The 12319-nt window shown below is 39.9% G+C and overlaps 1 protein-coding gene across 4 annotated transcripts in view; it reads left to right on the forward strand.

The window, feature by feature from the left end:
* Postn (periostin) overlaps nucleotides 1-6616 on the forward strand; it is a 30985-nt gene extending 24369 nt beyond the window's left edge. For 2 of the 4 annotated variants that reach the window (XM_050138391.1, XM_050138393.1), the window contains 4 exons: nucleotides 221-298; nucleotides 641-724; nucleotides 4367-4411; nucleotides 5812-6616. In XM_050138391.1, coding sequence (XP_049994348.1) covers nucleotides 221-298; nucleotides 641-724; nucleotides 4367-4411; nucleotides 5812-5849 — 245 coding nt within the window. In that variant the 3' untranslated portion in view covers nucleotides 5850-6616. The remainder of the gene's footprint in view (nucleotides 1-220; nucleotides 299-640; nucleotides 725-4366; nucleotides 4412-5811) is intronic. The other 2 variants (XM_050138394.1, XM_050138395.1) reach the window with 1 other exon arrangement.
* The last annotated feature ends 5703 nt before the right edge of the window (nucleotides 6617-12319 follow it).

Here is a 12319-nt window from a genome sequence, read left to right on the forward strand (position 1 = left end):
TTTAACACTTTATATATTTTATACTTAGACATTCTGCAGACGCAGTCTGTGCCTCATATTTTAAAATAAACTTTACTGGGGCATAGCCACTTCCGTCATTGGCATAGCACCTCTGCCTGCGGCTCCCTAGGTTGTGCGTGGATACAGCCCACACCACGTGGCCCGGATTCTTTTCTGATTTTACAAAAGGAGTTTGCGCACTCTTGTTTCTTTCCTTTAGGTCCCGAGGTAAAATACACCAGGATTTCTACAGGAGGCGATGAAACAGGCGAGTCGCTGCAGAAATTCCTCCAGAAAGGTCAGTAGGTCTGGGAACGCAAGAGTGTGGCGTTCCGCACTTGTCCCATTGGCTAAAGTCAGCTTGAAGGCTTTGAACACCTTGCTCCAATGCTCATATTCCATACCAGCATAAGGCGTTTGTCCAAAACGGGGGACAATGCCGATAACGGTAACCGTGCAGATCGTTTGCTGGTACACTGATTAACAGCTGGTGAAAACACTACCAAAAGCCAACACCAAAACCTTACAAGGAGCTGAGAGGTGGTCTGGAGTTCTTTATTGAGCAGATGGCAGGCTGTATCGTGTCAAATTCCTTTTCATTGAGTGAACCAATTTCTGCTGTGAACGTGTGTCCTCTCAGAGGTCTCCAAGGTCACAAAGTTCATTGAAGGTGGCGATGGTCACTTATTTGAAGACGAGGATATTAAAAGGCTGCTCCAGGGAGGTTAGTAAAACACCAACAACTAACCCGTAACAGGCGGTGGAGGAGGGCTTCCGCTTTTTAAAGACTGGGCATGCAGGCCGTTCCTTTGATTAGAAGAAAAAGACAGCGCAGTGAGCTGTCTTCAGCGTATTGACTGGTGCGCTTAAGTGGTCCTTCCCCAAAGTGATTGCTGGCTAACCAGTCTTTAAAAAGTTTCATGGTATCCACTGGGGAGCAATGAATACTGTTTTGCCTTGACACAGAAAATTGGGCAGATATTTTGACTATGTAAAAGACGAATGATTTTGCTGGCTGAGAAGCCTAAATTTGAAAATGCGTTTCGTATTTCCAAAAAACGTATTCAATGTCCCCGTGACAAAGACAGGCATGTCTGGGAAGTTTGTAGGTGCATAGTTAAATGTAAACAGTGCTTTTAGCGACTTGCATTTCCAAAACTGCATTCTTACGAATGAATATGCATTTCTGCTTACTGTTTCAGTGATAATCTGTCCTCAGGATTATATATTCTTCAGCATATAAAATTAATCTTTGAAATATGGAATGTTCTTGGTCTGTGTATTGACTTTCAAAAGAAAAAAAAAGGATTCAAAATATACAAACGCTCTCTCAGTGATGGTTATTCAAACAAACAAAAATAAGAAAGGATTTTAAAGTTGTTTGGCTCATTGACACCTAAAAAAAAGCAATTTTAGTTCAATTTACTAAAAATAAAACGTAAGACTAAATATGATTCAGAGTACAAGAGTACAGAGTACAACAAATTTGCTCTTTGCAATATATTACGAATCAAGAAAGACACCTGAAATTTGATGTTAATCTAAAATCCATTTCAGATGGCTTTCTGCTTATAATTTTTTTTTAAATTTTTATCACTATGTCTACGAAAATATAGCTCCTCTGAAGATCTTCTGTGTTTCTGGAAGTGATTATTTGCTTATTTGAATATAGATAACACTTCTGGATTTGTGACAGTGATTCTTTACTCAACCAACAATGTATTTTCTTTTCAGTATATATTCAGTATTTCTTTTTTTTTTTCAGTATTTCTGAAAAATACAAGATTTTTCTCCAGAAGGCAGGGAGCTGATGGCATATTCCTAAGTCATAACAAAACCAAACAGTCCTTCACGACAGAGTGCAGGGCTCACTAAGTAACTCTCTGCCATAAAAACATAAAGGGGCTTGAAACGAGAGGGCATGGATTGTGAAATATAAATTGAATTCTTTGTTTTTCTTTTTAACCCTTGCCATAGTCAGCAGCTTTGTAGAATGGCAATGCTTTTTAGAGAATTAATTAGAACCTTCCCCTACTTATATTGATTCATTCCCATAGGCTTACACTGTGGGTAAGTATGTTTCCCCTCCTTTAATTAATAATACTCCAAAAGTTTTTTTTTTAAATAGCACTTAAACAGTAAATAATTGGTTCCCCCTCCCAGAATATATGTACGACATTTCAAGAAAATGCTGTTTTCTCTTTAATTAAGAGAGCTATTTCTATTTCTGTTTCTCTCAGAATTTCTTTCACTTCTCTGGATGTGAACTGCCCACAGATCTATAAGGCATGGTTTTTCAAAGAGTGCCACTTTAGAAGACTTAGCAAAGTATTTCTAAGGATTTTTCTTTTCTTAAAAAAGAGGGCATAGACTTGGGGAGATGACTCAGATGTAAAGAACATGTACTGCTCTCTTAAAGTACTGGGATTTGGTTCTCAGCACCCACAAAGTAGCCTTCAACTGGCTGTAACTCCAGATCCAGGAACTCTGGCACCCTCTTCTGGTTTCCACTGTCATTACATACACGTGATGCATATAAACTCACACACATGCACATACACATAAATAATAAATAAATGAATCTTTGTAGAGATTCACAACTTGCAATATAGTTACTAGTATATGGCCCTTAGCTAGAACAGTTAGACTTCCTTTTCTACCTCTCTAAACATCAAGTTGCCACTGAGTCACAACCAGCCCCTTGACTTCAGGTATCTGTTTACCTCTCTGAGTCGCTTCCTAAAGCTCTTTTATTTTGAGATATCTGAGGGCCTAGACAGTAAACCCAGGCTTTTCACTATATTATAATTTCCTCCTGAGATGTTTCTGAACCTAACTGAATATTGCTGATTTGGATGCTGCCATGGCAGAATAATGATAATTGGCAAATCTCGTGGTCAAACACCACCAAATGTATGTAAGGGAACCTGAAAGCAGTTGTACATTTGCAAGGGGGAACCTAGAGATTCCTCTTCATCCTGAAATCAATTTGCAATTAAGAAGACTTAATAAGCTCACTGAAAACCAAACCTTTACTCAGTGTTTAAGGTTGCATCCATCTCATTGTGATGAGATTTCATAAACAATTATTTTATTATCAAATAAACCTGTAGCTAAAGAAAATGTCTATTTGACGTGTAATGACATAGACTTTGCTATTCAAGGACATTTCCCTTCTGTCATCCAATCTCAAAAGGTTCTCTGTGGTTCTGTGTTTAACTAGAGTGCTAACACGATACAGCAAATAGTTACACGGAGAACTCACAGGCTGGGAATGTACTAAGACTGGTGCAAAGCTCATAAATTCTCTAAACTGTAGGTTTTCTCATTTGCTTGCTGTTGTGCATCTGACATGATGCTTGCATCAATTTATAAAATTGAAAAAAAAATCCCCAATAAAGAACATTGGCTTTCTTGCTGAATATTGATACTGTATAGAAAGCAAATAATATTTTAAAGAAAAGATGAAGGTAATCAGAAAAATGAAGTCCCCACAGGAACCAATCAGTCTTTAATCCCAAATACCTGCAAAATGAAGATAAAATGTAACCTTAGGCTTGCTAGATAGTCACAGCAGGAGTTATACTCAAAGGATTAGAGAATTACTTTTCAGCTATAAAACAGAAGTCATAGGAACATGTGAAACTCTTAAATATGAAAATCCCAGGGCTAGAGAGAGGGCTCAGTGTCTAAGGGCCCTGACTGCTCTTCCAGAGGATCTGAGTTTGAGACTGAGCACACATAAAGCAGCCTAGAATGGTCTGTTGTAGCCTGAACAACTGAACTCTAGTTCAGTGGGTTCTGCACGCTCTGTTCTACAGACACTAGGCATACATGTAGTGCATAGACATCCATGCAGGTAAAGCACTCCTATACATAAAAAAAAATTAAAGAAAAAATGAAAAGTTTTATTATTTGTAGCTATTTAATATCTTAATGATTCCATAGAATGGGCCATAGAATTAGGGAGAGTGAACATTGAAATACTTCTAAATTGCTTATCAGTCTATAATGAGAATGTAGGAATACATAAGACATACAACAACTGAAATATGGGTAGCTTTCTTAGCTTAGCTTACCAAAAAGTCAGCAATATGAAAATCATTTATTCCATGCAAAATTTGTACAATTGAAGAGACTCCAAAGACACAACACAGCACTGTGCTTTTGTGTGCATTCATGATGATGTGTGGGAGCAGATAACCTCTCAGTCAGTGCCAGATTCTTAGAACCAGTAAGTTTAATCCTCCAGAACCCACACATTTAAGCAATAGCTACTTAAGCTTTATACGATGTCCTTGGCGATGGCCTCCTGATTTTTACCTGAAATCACAAAATGATTCTAACTACAGATCTTTAATTTTAGACACACCTGAAAAGAAGATACAAAGCAGCAGCAGAAGGGTTCAAGGTAAGCGTATCAAATATACTGAAACATGTTTGACTTATTTTGCTGTGGTGTACGTCACATAGTAGATGAAACTTTGACCGTAAGGCAACCCAGTATATAGAACATTGACAATAGCCGGTTGGTCGTAGCACTCGCCTTTAATCCCAGCACTCGGGAGGCAGAGGCAGGCAGATCTCTGTGAGTTTGAGGCCAGCCTGGTCTACAAGAGCTAGTTCCAGGACAGGCTCCAAAGCCACAGAGAAACCCTGTCTCAAAAAAACAAACAAACAAAAAAAAAAAAAAAAGAATATTGACACTAAGTAATGGCATATGTTTTTGTTTTCCATTTCTATTTTATTTCCATATTTATCCATTTATTTTATTTCCAACTTTTATTGATTTCCTGTGGATTTCACATCATGCCTTCTGGTTCTGCTTATCTCCCTGTCCCCTTGCTTCTCGGCCCATGCCCCCCCCCCCCCCCCCCCCGGCAATAAAAAAAAAAAACCCCAAAATTTAAAAGAAAACCCGAAAACAAAACAAACCACAAAAGAAGAATCTTGTGAGGAAGCTGTAGTGTGGCCCATTGAGTCACAAAGTGTACCGTTTAGTCCACCCATCTTTACTTGTAAGTGTTCATTCCTATGAGTCTTTGGTCTGGTTCAAGGCCTCTGGCGGCTTCTTGACCAGTATAATGGGCTCTCTCTGGAGCTCCTCTTGGGTATCCCATTGCTGTCCTAACACAGTAGAGATACTGCTGTTTTAGATCCGTAGGTTCATCCCCTTCACTTGCTCCAACAGTTCATAGGTGAGGTGGATGTTGGGGTGGACCAACTCAAAGCTCTGGTTCTGGGTCTAGATGGGAGATGGGCTGATCAGTCCACCAGTTTTCATTCATCAAGATTGCCCAGGTGAGCTCCTCCGCACTGCCTCAGATAACTCACCCAATGCAGCCTGCAGAAAGGAGCAGGGCCGGTTCTCCTGCTCTCTGGTCCTTAGACCTGGACCACTCACTCAAACCACCAGGGCCAGTTCTACTGTTTTGTCCAGGCGAGGTGCAGGGCCCTCTCTTCCAACTGATGCAGGGGCTATGCGGGGGCACCAGCTCTCCTTCTCTCATGCCCTCAAGGCTGGCTCAACTGCACCTCTGAATTGGATGTTTTTAAATAAAAGATTTATCATGACTTTCTTACGGGCACACTTCCATCTTCTAGAGACTTAAAATCATCAGTTTTATACTTTCATACACCTTTAATTAAGGCATAATGTTTTTCTCACAATAAAGATAGTATAGATCTAAATAAATCTTATTACAAGGAGCAAGGATTGCTTTGGACAGATTGGTGCACCGGGCAGCCCGTTCTTACCAGTGAGGTTTTTGTCACACTCCTATCTAACCGCTGTCATTTCCTTCTACTCAGGATCTAGAAGACGATCAAGGGAAGGCCGTTCTCAGTGACAATCCGGAGTTCAGACAGCAGAGTTTATGTAACCAACAACCTGATTTTAAAGGGGAATTGTAAGAGCCACACTGATTTCAGAATCCGAAATGCCAACAAGGAGAAAAGATTCGTCGAGCAAGTCTGAACACAGATTTAATTCCTTTGTTTCTGAATGAGAAACATAAGGAAAACAGTAGTTAGTCTCCAGTGGGGTAGGAACTGAAAGACACATAGGACCATGCAGGGCTTTTATTATCTCAATGAGAAGAGTTCTGATTGACTTGGGAATCAACCAAAGATCAACCTAGTGGCCAGATCCATTACAGCTGTGTCTCTGCTCTGTGAGCTCTTACCTCCTTGAGAAGAGAGAGGCTGAATGTACTTCACTGAAAAACCCAAAGCATACAGTTGACTCTCCATGGAAGGCTAGGCTGTCAAAAGGGGTGTTCAGTACACAACAAGCAAACCAACCAACCACGATACAACCTGTGGCGTTACATATTTCTCATGCAATGTGGGTTTCCTGCTAAATTTCGTTAGTTTTACACTTGATTTATACTCTCGAGATGTTTGTCATATGCTTCTTGCAATACCCGTGTTTTGTCTCAAACATTTCAATAAAACCATTTTTCAGGTATAAAGAGAGTTACTTCAAACTGGGTAATTCAGAAAACTCAAGGTTTAAGTTAAAAAATGAGTTCCGACTTTGGAATAGGACTCTTTACCTTTTTATTGTTAACAAGTACTCAATAAAGGAAATCAAATAAAATTAGTGTTGCTCAAAGTATTATGTGATATGAAAGATCATTACACAAGTGAATAATCATGAATTATCAATAATGTGTCTACTATAACTCTGGACCTGTGTTAAGTTGTCAAAATTTAGAAAGTTATCCTCCTCAAAAGGCAAAAAGTCAACCAGTTACTCATAATATAAAATAGGCTGAGATGAAGGAAACAGGCCATGGTACACACGACATCAATTAACAATTTTTGAGTGTGGTGCAACGTGAGTCCCAGATGCCCTTCAAGAAACTGACATTAACCAGAGCATCAGCTGCGTGCCATAGAAGAGGAACCAACTAGTTTATGCAGAACCTGACACCAGTATCTAAAAAACAGTTTTTAGTCATGTGTGTGCATCCGTGCAATATGCCTGTGCTCACTGTATGCAAATACACAGGTGTGATTATTTCAGATCTGTGCGGCTGGAAATGAACAAGTAGTTTCTGTCTACATTTATACACATAAAATATAGGAGGCATTAAGAAATTCTAAATTAAAAATTAATCCATAATTTTCCTTAATTTATCAGAACAATACATCAAAATGCTCTCTTTTATTTTAATAAGTCGTGGCTAGTACAACAAAACCAGGATTAAAAAAAATACTACAGAAACTGCACCAAGATATGGAGAATGAACATTGTCGGAAAATGGGTCATTGAGAAAATTAGAGAGGGAATTTAAAAGCTCCTAAATAATAATGAAAAGAACACATCTCCCCAGAACTATTGGGACATAGCCAAGGTAGTTCTGAGAGGGAAATTCAGAGGCTACAAGTGTTTATATTAATCAGAAATACCTCAAATAAAAAGCAATGGACCTCCAAGTCCTAAGTAAATAAAAACAAGCTAAGACCCAGGACATCAAAGTTCAGCAAAGAAATTCAAGGGCATCAAGGGTTAACAAGACAATGCACAGAATTGAAAAAATAAAGATCTCACTTTTAATAAACAAGACTGAAAAATCTCTAGTCATCAAAGCAAAGAGACCCAAATTAGTAAAATTAGAGATAGAATGGGTAGTTAATATAAATCCTAATGAAACACAGAGAATCATTTGGTAGCACTTTGGAAACATATACTCTAAATTTTTTTTAAAAAAATATAAGTGAAACCGATAAATTCCTAGACATATATGACATATCAAAATTAAATCAAGAACATATAAACAGCTTACACATACCCATAATAGTCAACAAAATTAACATTGTGTTAAAATTTTCCCAACAGTAAAAGCTGGACTGAAATCTATGCTTTACCCAGACTCTGGACTACCTGGATCAAACAACACAGCCACTGAATAGAGAGCCCAGGTCAGGGCAAACTCTGCAGTGAAAGTGAACCTGATTGTAAGAACCTGTGTCATCCTCCTTAACAAGTGTATGGAGCAGCAAGAGAGCTCAGTAGTTAAAGCCACCTGTCAGCAAGTCTGAGGGCCTGAGTTCGATCTTCAGGACCCATATGGTGGAAAGAGAGAGCCAGCTCTTGAAGATTGTCCTCTGACTTTCATATGCACCATTGTGTGCTTGTGTGGGCACGCACGCGCGCACACACACACACACACACACACACACACTACTAGTAAATTCAATACAGACAACTGAAAGAGATCAAGAGATACAAATTAGAAAAGAAGTCAATGTATCATTATTTTCAGATGATACAGTAGTATACACAAGTGACCCTAAAAGTTACACCAAGGAACTTCTGTAGCTGATGAACATTGCAGCAAAGTGACTGAATACAAGATTAGCTCAAAAATATCAGTAACTCTCCTATGAATAAATGATAAACTGACTGAGAAAGAAATCAAGGAAACAACATAAAATGTCTTTGGGTAACTAAATAAGTAACTGAAAGACTTTTATAATAATAAAAAAAAACTTCAGGTCTTTGAAAAAAGAGATTGAAAGGGATATCAAATGGAAAGATCTCCCCCTCTCATGGAGCAGTAGGATTAGCATAGTAAAAATGGGCATCCTACCAAAAGCAATCTACAGCTTCAACAAAAACCCTGTCAGAATTCCAACAATTCTTTACAGATCTTAACAGGACAGTTCTCAGATTCGTATGGGAAAAAGCCTAAAGCAATCCTCACCAACGAAGGAACTATTGGATGTCTCACCATCCCCAACTGCAAGTTTTTACTACAGAGCTATAACAATAAAAACCACAAGGTATCAGACACATTGATCAATGGAACAGAATTGAAGAACTAGACGTAAATTCACACAACTATGGACCTGATTTTTTTTATCTTAAAAAAATCCAGAAATACACACTGGAAAAAGGACAGCATCTTTATCAAACAGTGTTGGTCAAGTTAGATGTCAGCATGTAGAAGAATCTAAATAGATATATACTTATCACCTTGCACAAAAGTCCAAGTGGATCAAAGACCTCAACATCAGATACACCAAACCTGATAGAAGAGAAAGTTGGGAACAGTCTTGAACCCATTGGCACAGGAGACAACTTTCTGAACAGAACACTGATAGTGCAGGCACTAAGACCAACAATAAATAAACAGGGCCTCATGAAACTGGAAAGCTTCTGTAAAGCAAAACACACTGTCAATAAGACAAAACGCCAGCTTACAGAACGGGAAATGATCTTCATCAACTCTACATCTAATTAATTCAAAATATATAAGTAACTCAATAATCTGTACATCAAAAAGCCCCCAAATAATCCAATTTAAAAATGGAGTACAGATCTAAACAAAGGATCCTCAACAGAGGAATCTCAAATGGCTGAGAAATAAAGAAATGTTCAATGTCCTTAGTCGTCAGGGAAAGCAAATCAAAACTACTCTGAGATTCCATCATACACATGACAGAATGGTTAAAACCAGTAACACATGGGACATTTGAGGGGAGGATGTGAAGCAAGGAGAACACTCCTCCATTGCTGGTGGAGGTGCAAACTTGCACAGCCACTGTGGCAATCAATATGGTTACTCAGTGGAGCAAAGGAAGGCTGCCATTAGATTGGGTCAGATGAGACAAGAATCTATTATCAATCTTTTTTTTTTTTCTTCACATTAACATGCCTTTGCTCACTGCAAGTTCAGAAAGGAGACAGCTTCAATTCTGGGCCTCATTCTTGAATTTCTTTTCACCAACCTCCTACATCATTTGCTCTAGAAAATTCCCATTTCAGTTTTTTTCCAATTTCCCTGGTTAGTCAGTCACTGTGGCCTTCATTTTTGTCACCCAGCATTTGCAGCCTCCTGGCACATCACGTGAAGGTCTGGGTTTGGTTGTTGCTTTTGCTCCGTCAGTGAGCACTAAGTCCTAGATTGTGTGTCTCTTCTCCCTACACCACCCGTCAGTCTTCACTCAGCTCCGTTCACATATGTGCTGGAAGACAGACAGACATCACAGCACTGACAAGGTGCCATCTTTTGGACATTGATGATACGGGACTTGCCAAGCACCTTGCATGAATCTCCCTGATAATTCTTCAAGATAGCTGCAATTTTTAATCTACATTTGGGAGAAGAGGACATTGTCTAAAGACATTTTTTATCCATATTAGCAGAGAAAAGAAACCAAATTTGAATATATAGCTGATGGCTTTGGAGTTGGAGTTCCTTCTGCACATGCTGGCACCGGGAAGTCGTGCTTTGCCAAAGTGGACCAGACTGTGACAACAGAAATTGGAAGAGGTATCCTCATGAGTCAGGCAGGCCACCGCTGTGACAAAATTGCAAACTCTGAACAGGAAAGACACTCTGCTGGGTCATTCACTTCCTCCTGTGCTGTTTTGAACATCACAACACACCACGGAGATCTCCATACTGATGTGACCTTGTTTCAGAAGCCCAGAGGACTTTGCTCCAGCATTGATGTGCCCCGCCAGCATCCACAGACCTATAGGAAATGCAAATGTCACAGTGTGAACTAGCGCAGAATTGCCAATGAGAAGCAGTCTTGAGGCGTCTGGAAAGGAGGACACAGTTTTGGGAAATGCAAACTCATCTCTTTTTTGAGTCAATAAAGATCAGTTGCAGAAGACATAGAGGTTAATCAACTCCTGTGGACGAGCTAAGCAAAGCCAAGGGCTTCAGCCAGCTACGCTCTCCAAGAATTTCATCACACCGAGCACAGCTGTTGGGTTTGATGCTACAAAGATAGCATTTTAAAGTGAATGTCTTGATTGGTGATTTTTGAAAAGTTGTTTTTATTTCATAGGCACTGGTGTTTTTGCCTGCATGTATGTCTGTATGTGGGTGCTGGATCCCCTGGAACTGGAGGTTCAGACAGTTGTGAGTTCCCATGTTGGTGCTGGGAATCAAAACCAGGTACTCTGAAGGAACAGCCAGTTCTCTGAACCACTGAGCTATCTCCAGAGTCCTGATTGGTGATTTTTATGACACCTTATGCATCTATTTTCATGAATCTCTAGGGTCCATGTGACACATGTGGACAATGTAGACACATGGAAACAAAGTCGTCTCAATGAAACGACTGGCCTGACAAAAAAAAAAGACACATTTTTCATTTGCTTTATCCTGGTAGATAAATGTTGGTTTTTACTATTAATGTGTTTTGTCTAATGTTACGTCATCCTGATAGAAAAGTCTGGCATGGTAATGAACACTTGGGTTTTTAATGAACATCAAAGGTTTTTAACTCCATGACCTAGACCAGCAGGTCTTTCTTCAGTGACAAGTCCTGAGATAGAGGACCAGCCTAGAAGGTAAGAAGATAGAAATTCTTGAGATCAGAAGGCCTTGCACAAGCTGTCTTACACCAAGCACATTTATTAAGAAGTGCAGCATCTTATGTTCTCTTTCCAGATTTGAAGTGGGACAGAATCAGCAGCCGCTACCATACGATGAGACCATCTGCAGTAGGCTTGTGAAGCTGTGTTGCACTAAGGAAACCCATGGGATCTCAAGAGCCTTGCAGACCAAGCACACAGCAGCCTTGGGAATGATAACCCCAGCCTCTTCACAGAGAAAGGCCAAGTTCCCAGGAACTGAAAGCTTCATTCCTTTGAAGCTCTGGCTCCAGGCCCTGCCTGGCCTTGCCAAGTCTGCTCCTGAGCAGGGGACACAACCCTGTGCCTTTCTGGCCTTTCATCAGGGCCTCTGAGAGAGCCTTGGATCTGTCCAGGACTCAACACCTCCAGCCCGCTTAATCTCCTTCCCTGGTTCTCTGTGAAGCTACCCTTTACTCTCACTAATTACGGGGCTTTGTAGCTTTGTGATTTTAAACTAGCCCCATCTCAAGTCTCCAGATGTGCATTCGGCACAAGCCTATATCACTCCTGATCTCTTGAATGTGCCTCAAAGCAAGTTACCAGGCTTCTTCTCGTCTCATACTGGTCTGTCAGCTCACATGCCTCGGTTCCCATTTCACGCTTTTCTTACCTGACAGAGTATTTCGTGGCAGCACTCGGCAGCACACTATAGTCAACCAGGCCTGGCTCCTGAATTTACTCCTCAGTAAACACAAAACTACACATTCCTGCCACCGTTTCTATGAAATTAAAGGTTTTTAAATGCCGTATTTTTTCATTTCTACTTCTGTGGTTCCCAATAAAACATAGTTCAGCTAGATCGTATTTGACAAAGGGTGGTAGGAACGCCTTCATTTGCTTCTCCGACAAGTTTATTAAATGCTTTGAACTGCTTTTCTGAAACAGGATGGCAGTTTCCGGTTGCTCCTCGCCATCTTCAAGAGTCATTCTAGA

Source organism: Alexandromys fortis, unplaced genomic scaffold (genome assembly GCF_014885135.2).
Source record: "Alexandromys fortis isolate MF-2015 unplaced genomic scaffold, M_Fortis_MF-2015_v1.1 scaffold_15, whole genome shotgun sequence".
Lineage (NCBI taxonomy): Eukaryota > Metazoa > Chordata > Mammalia > Rodentia > Cricetidae > Alexandromys > Alexandromys fortis.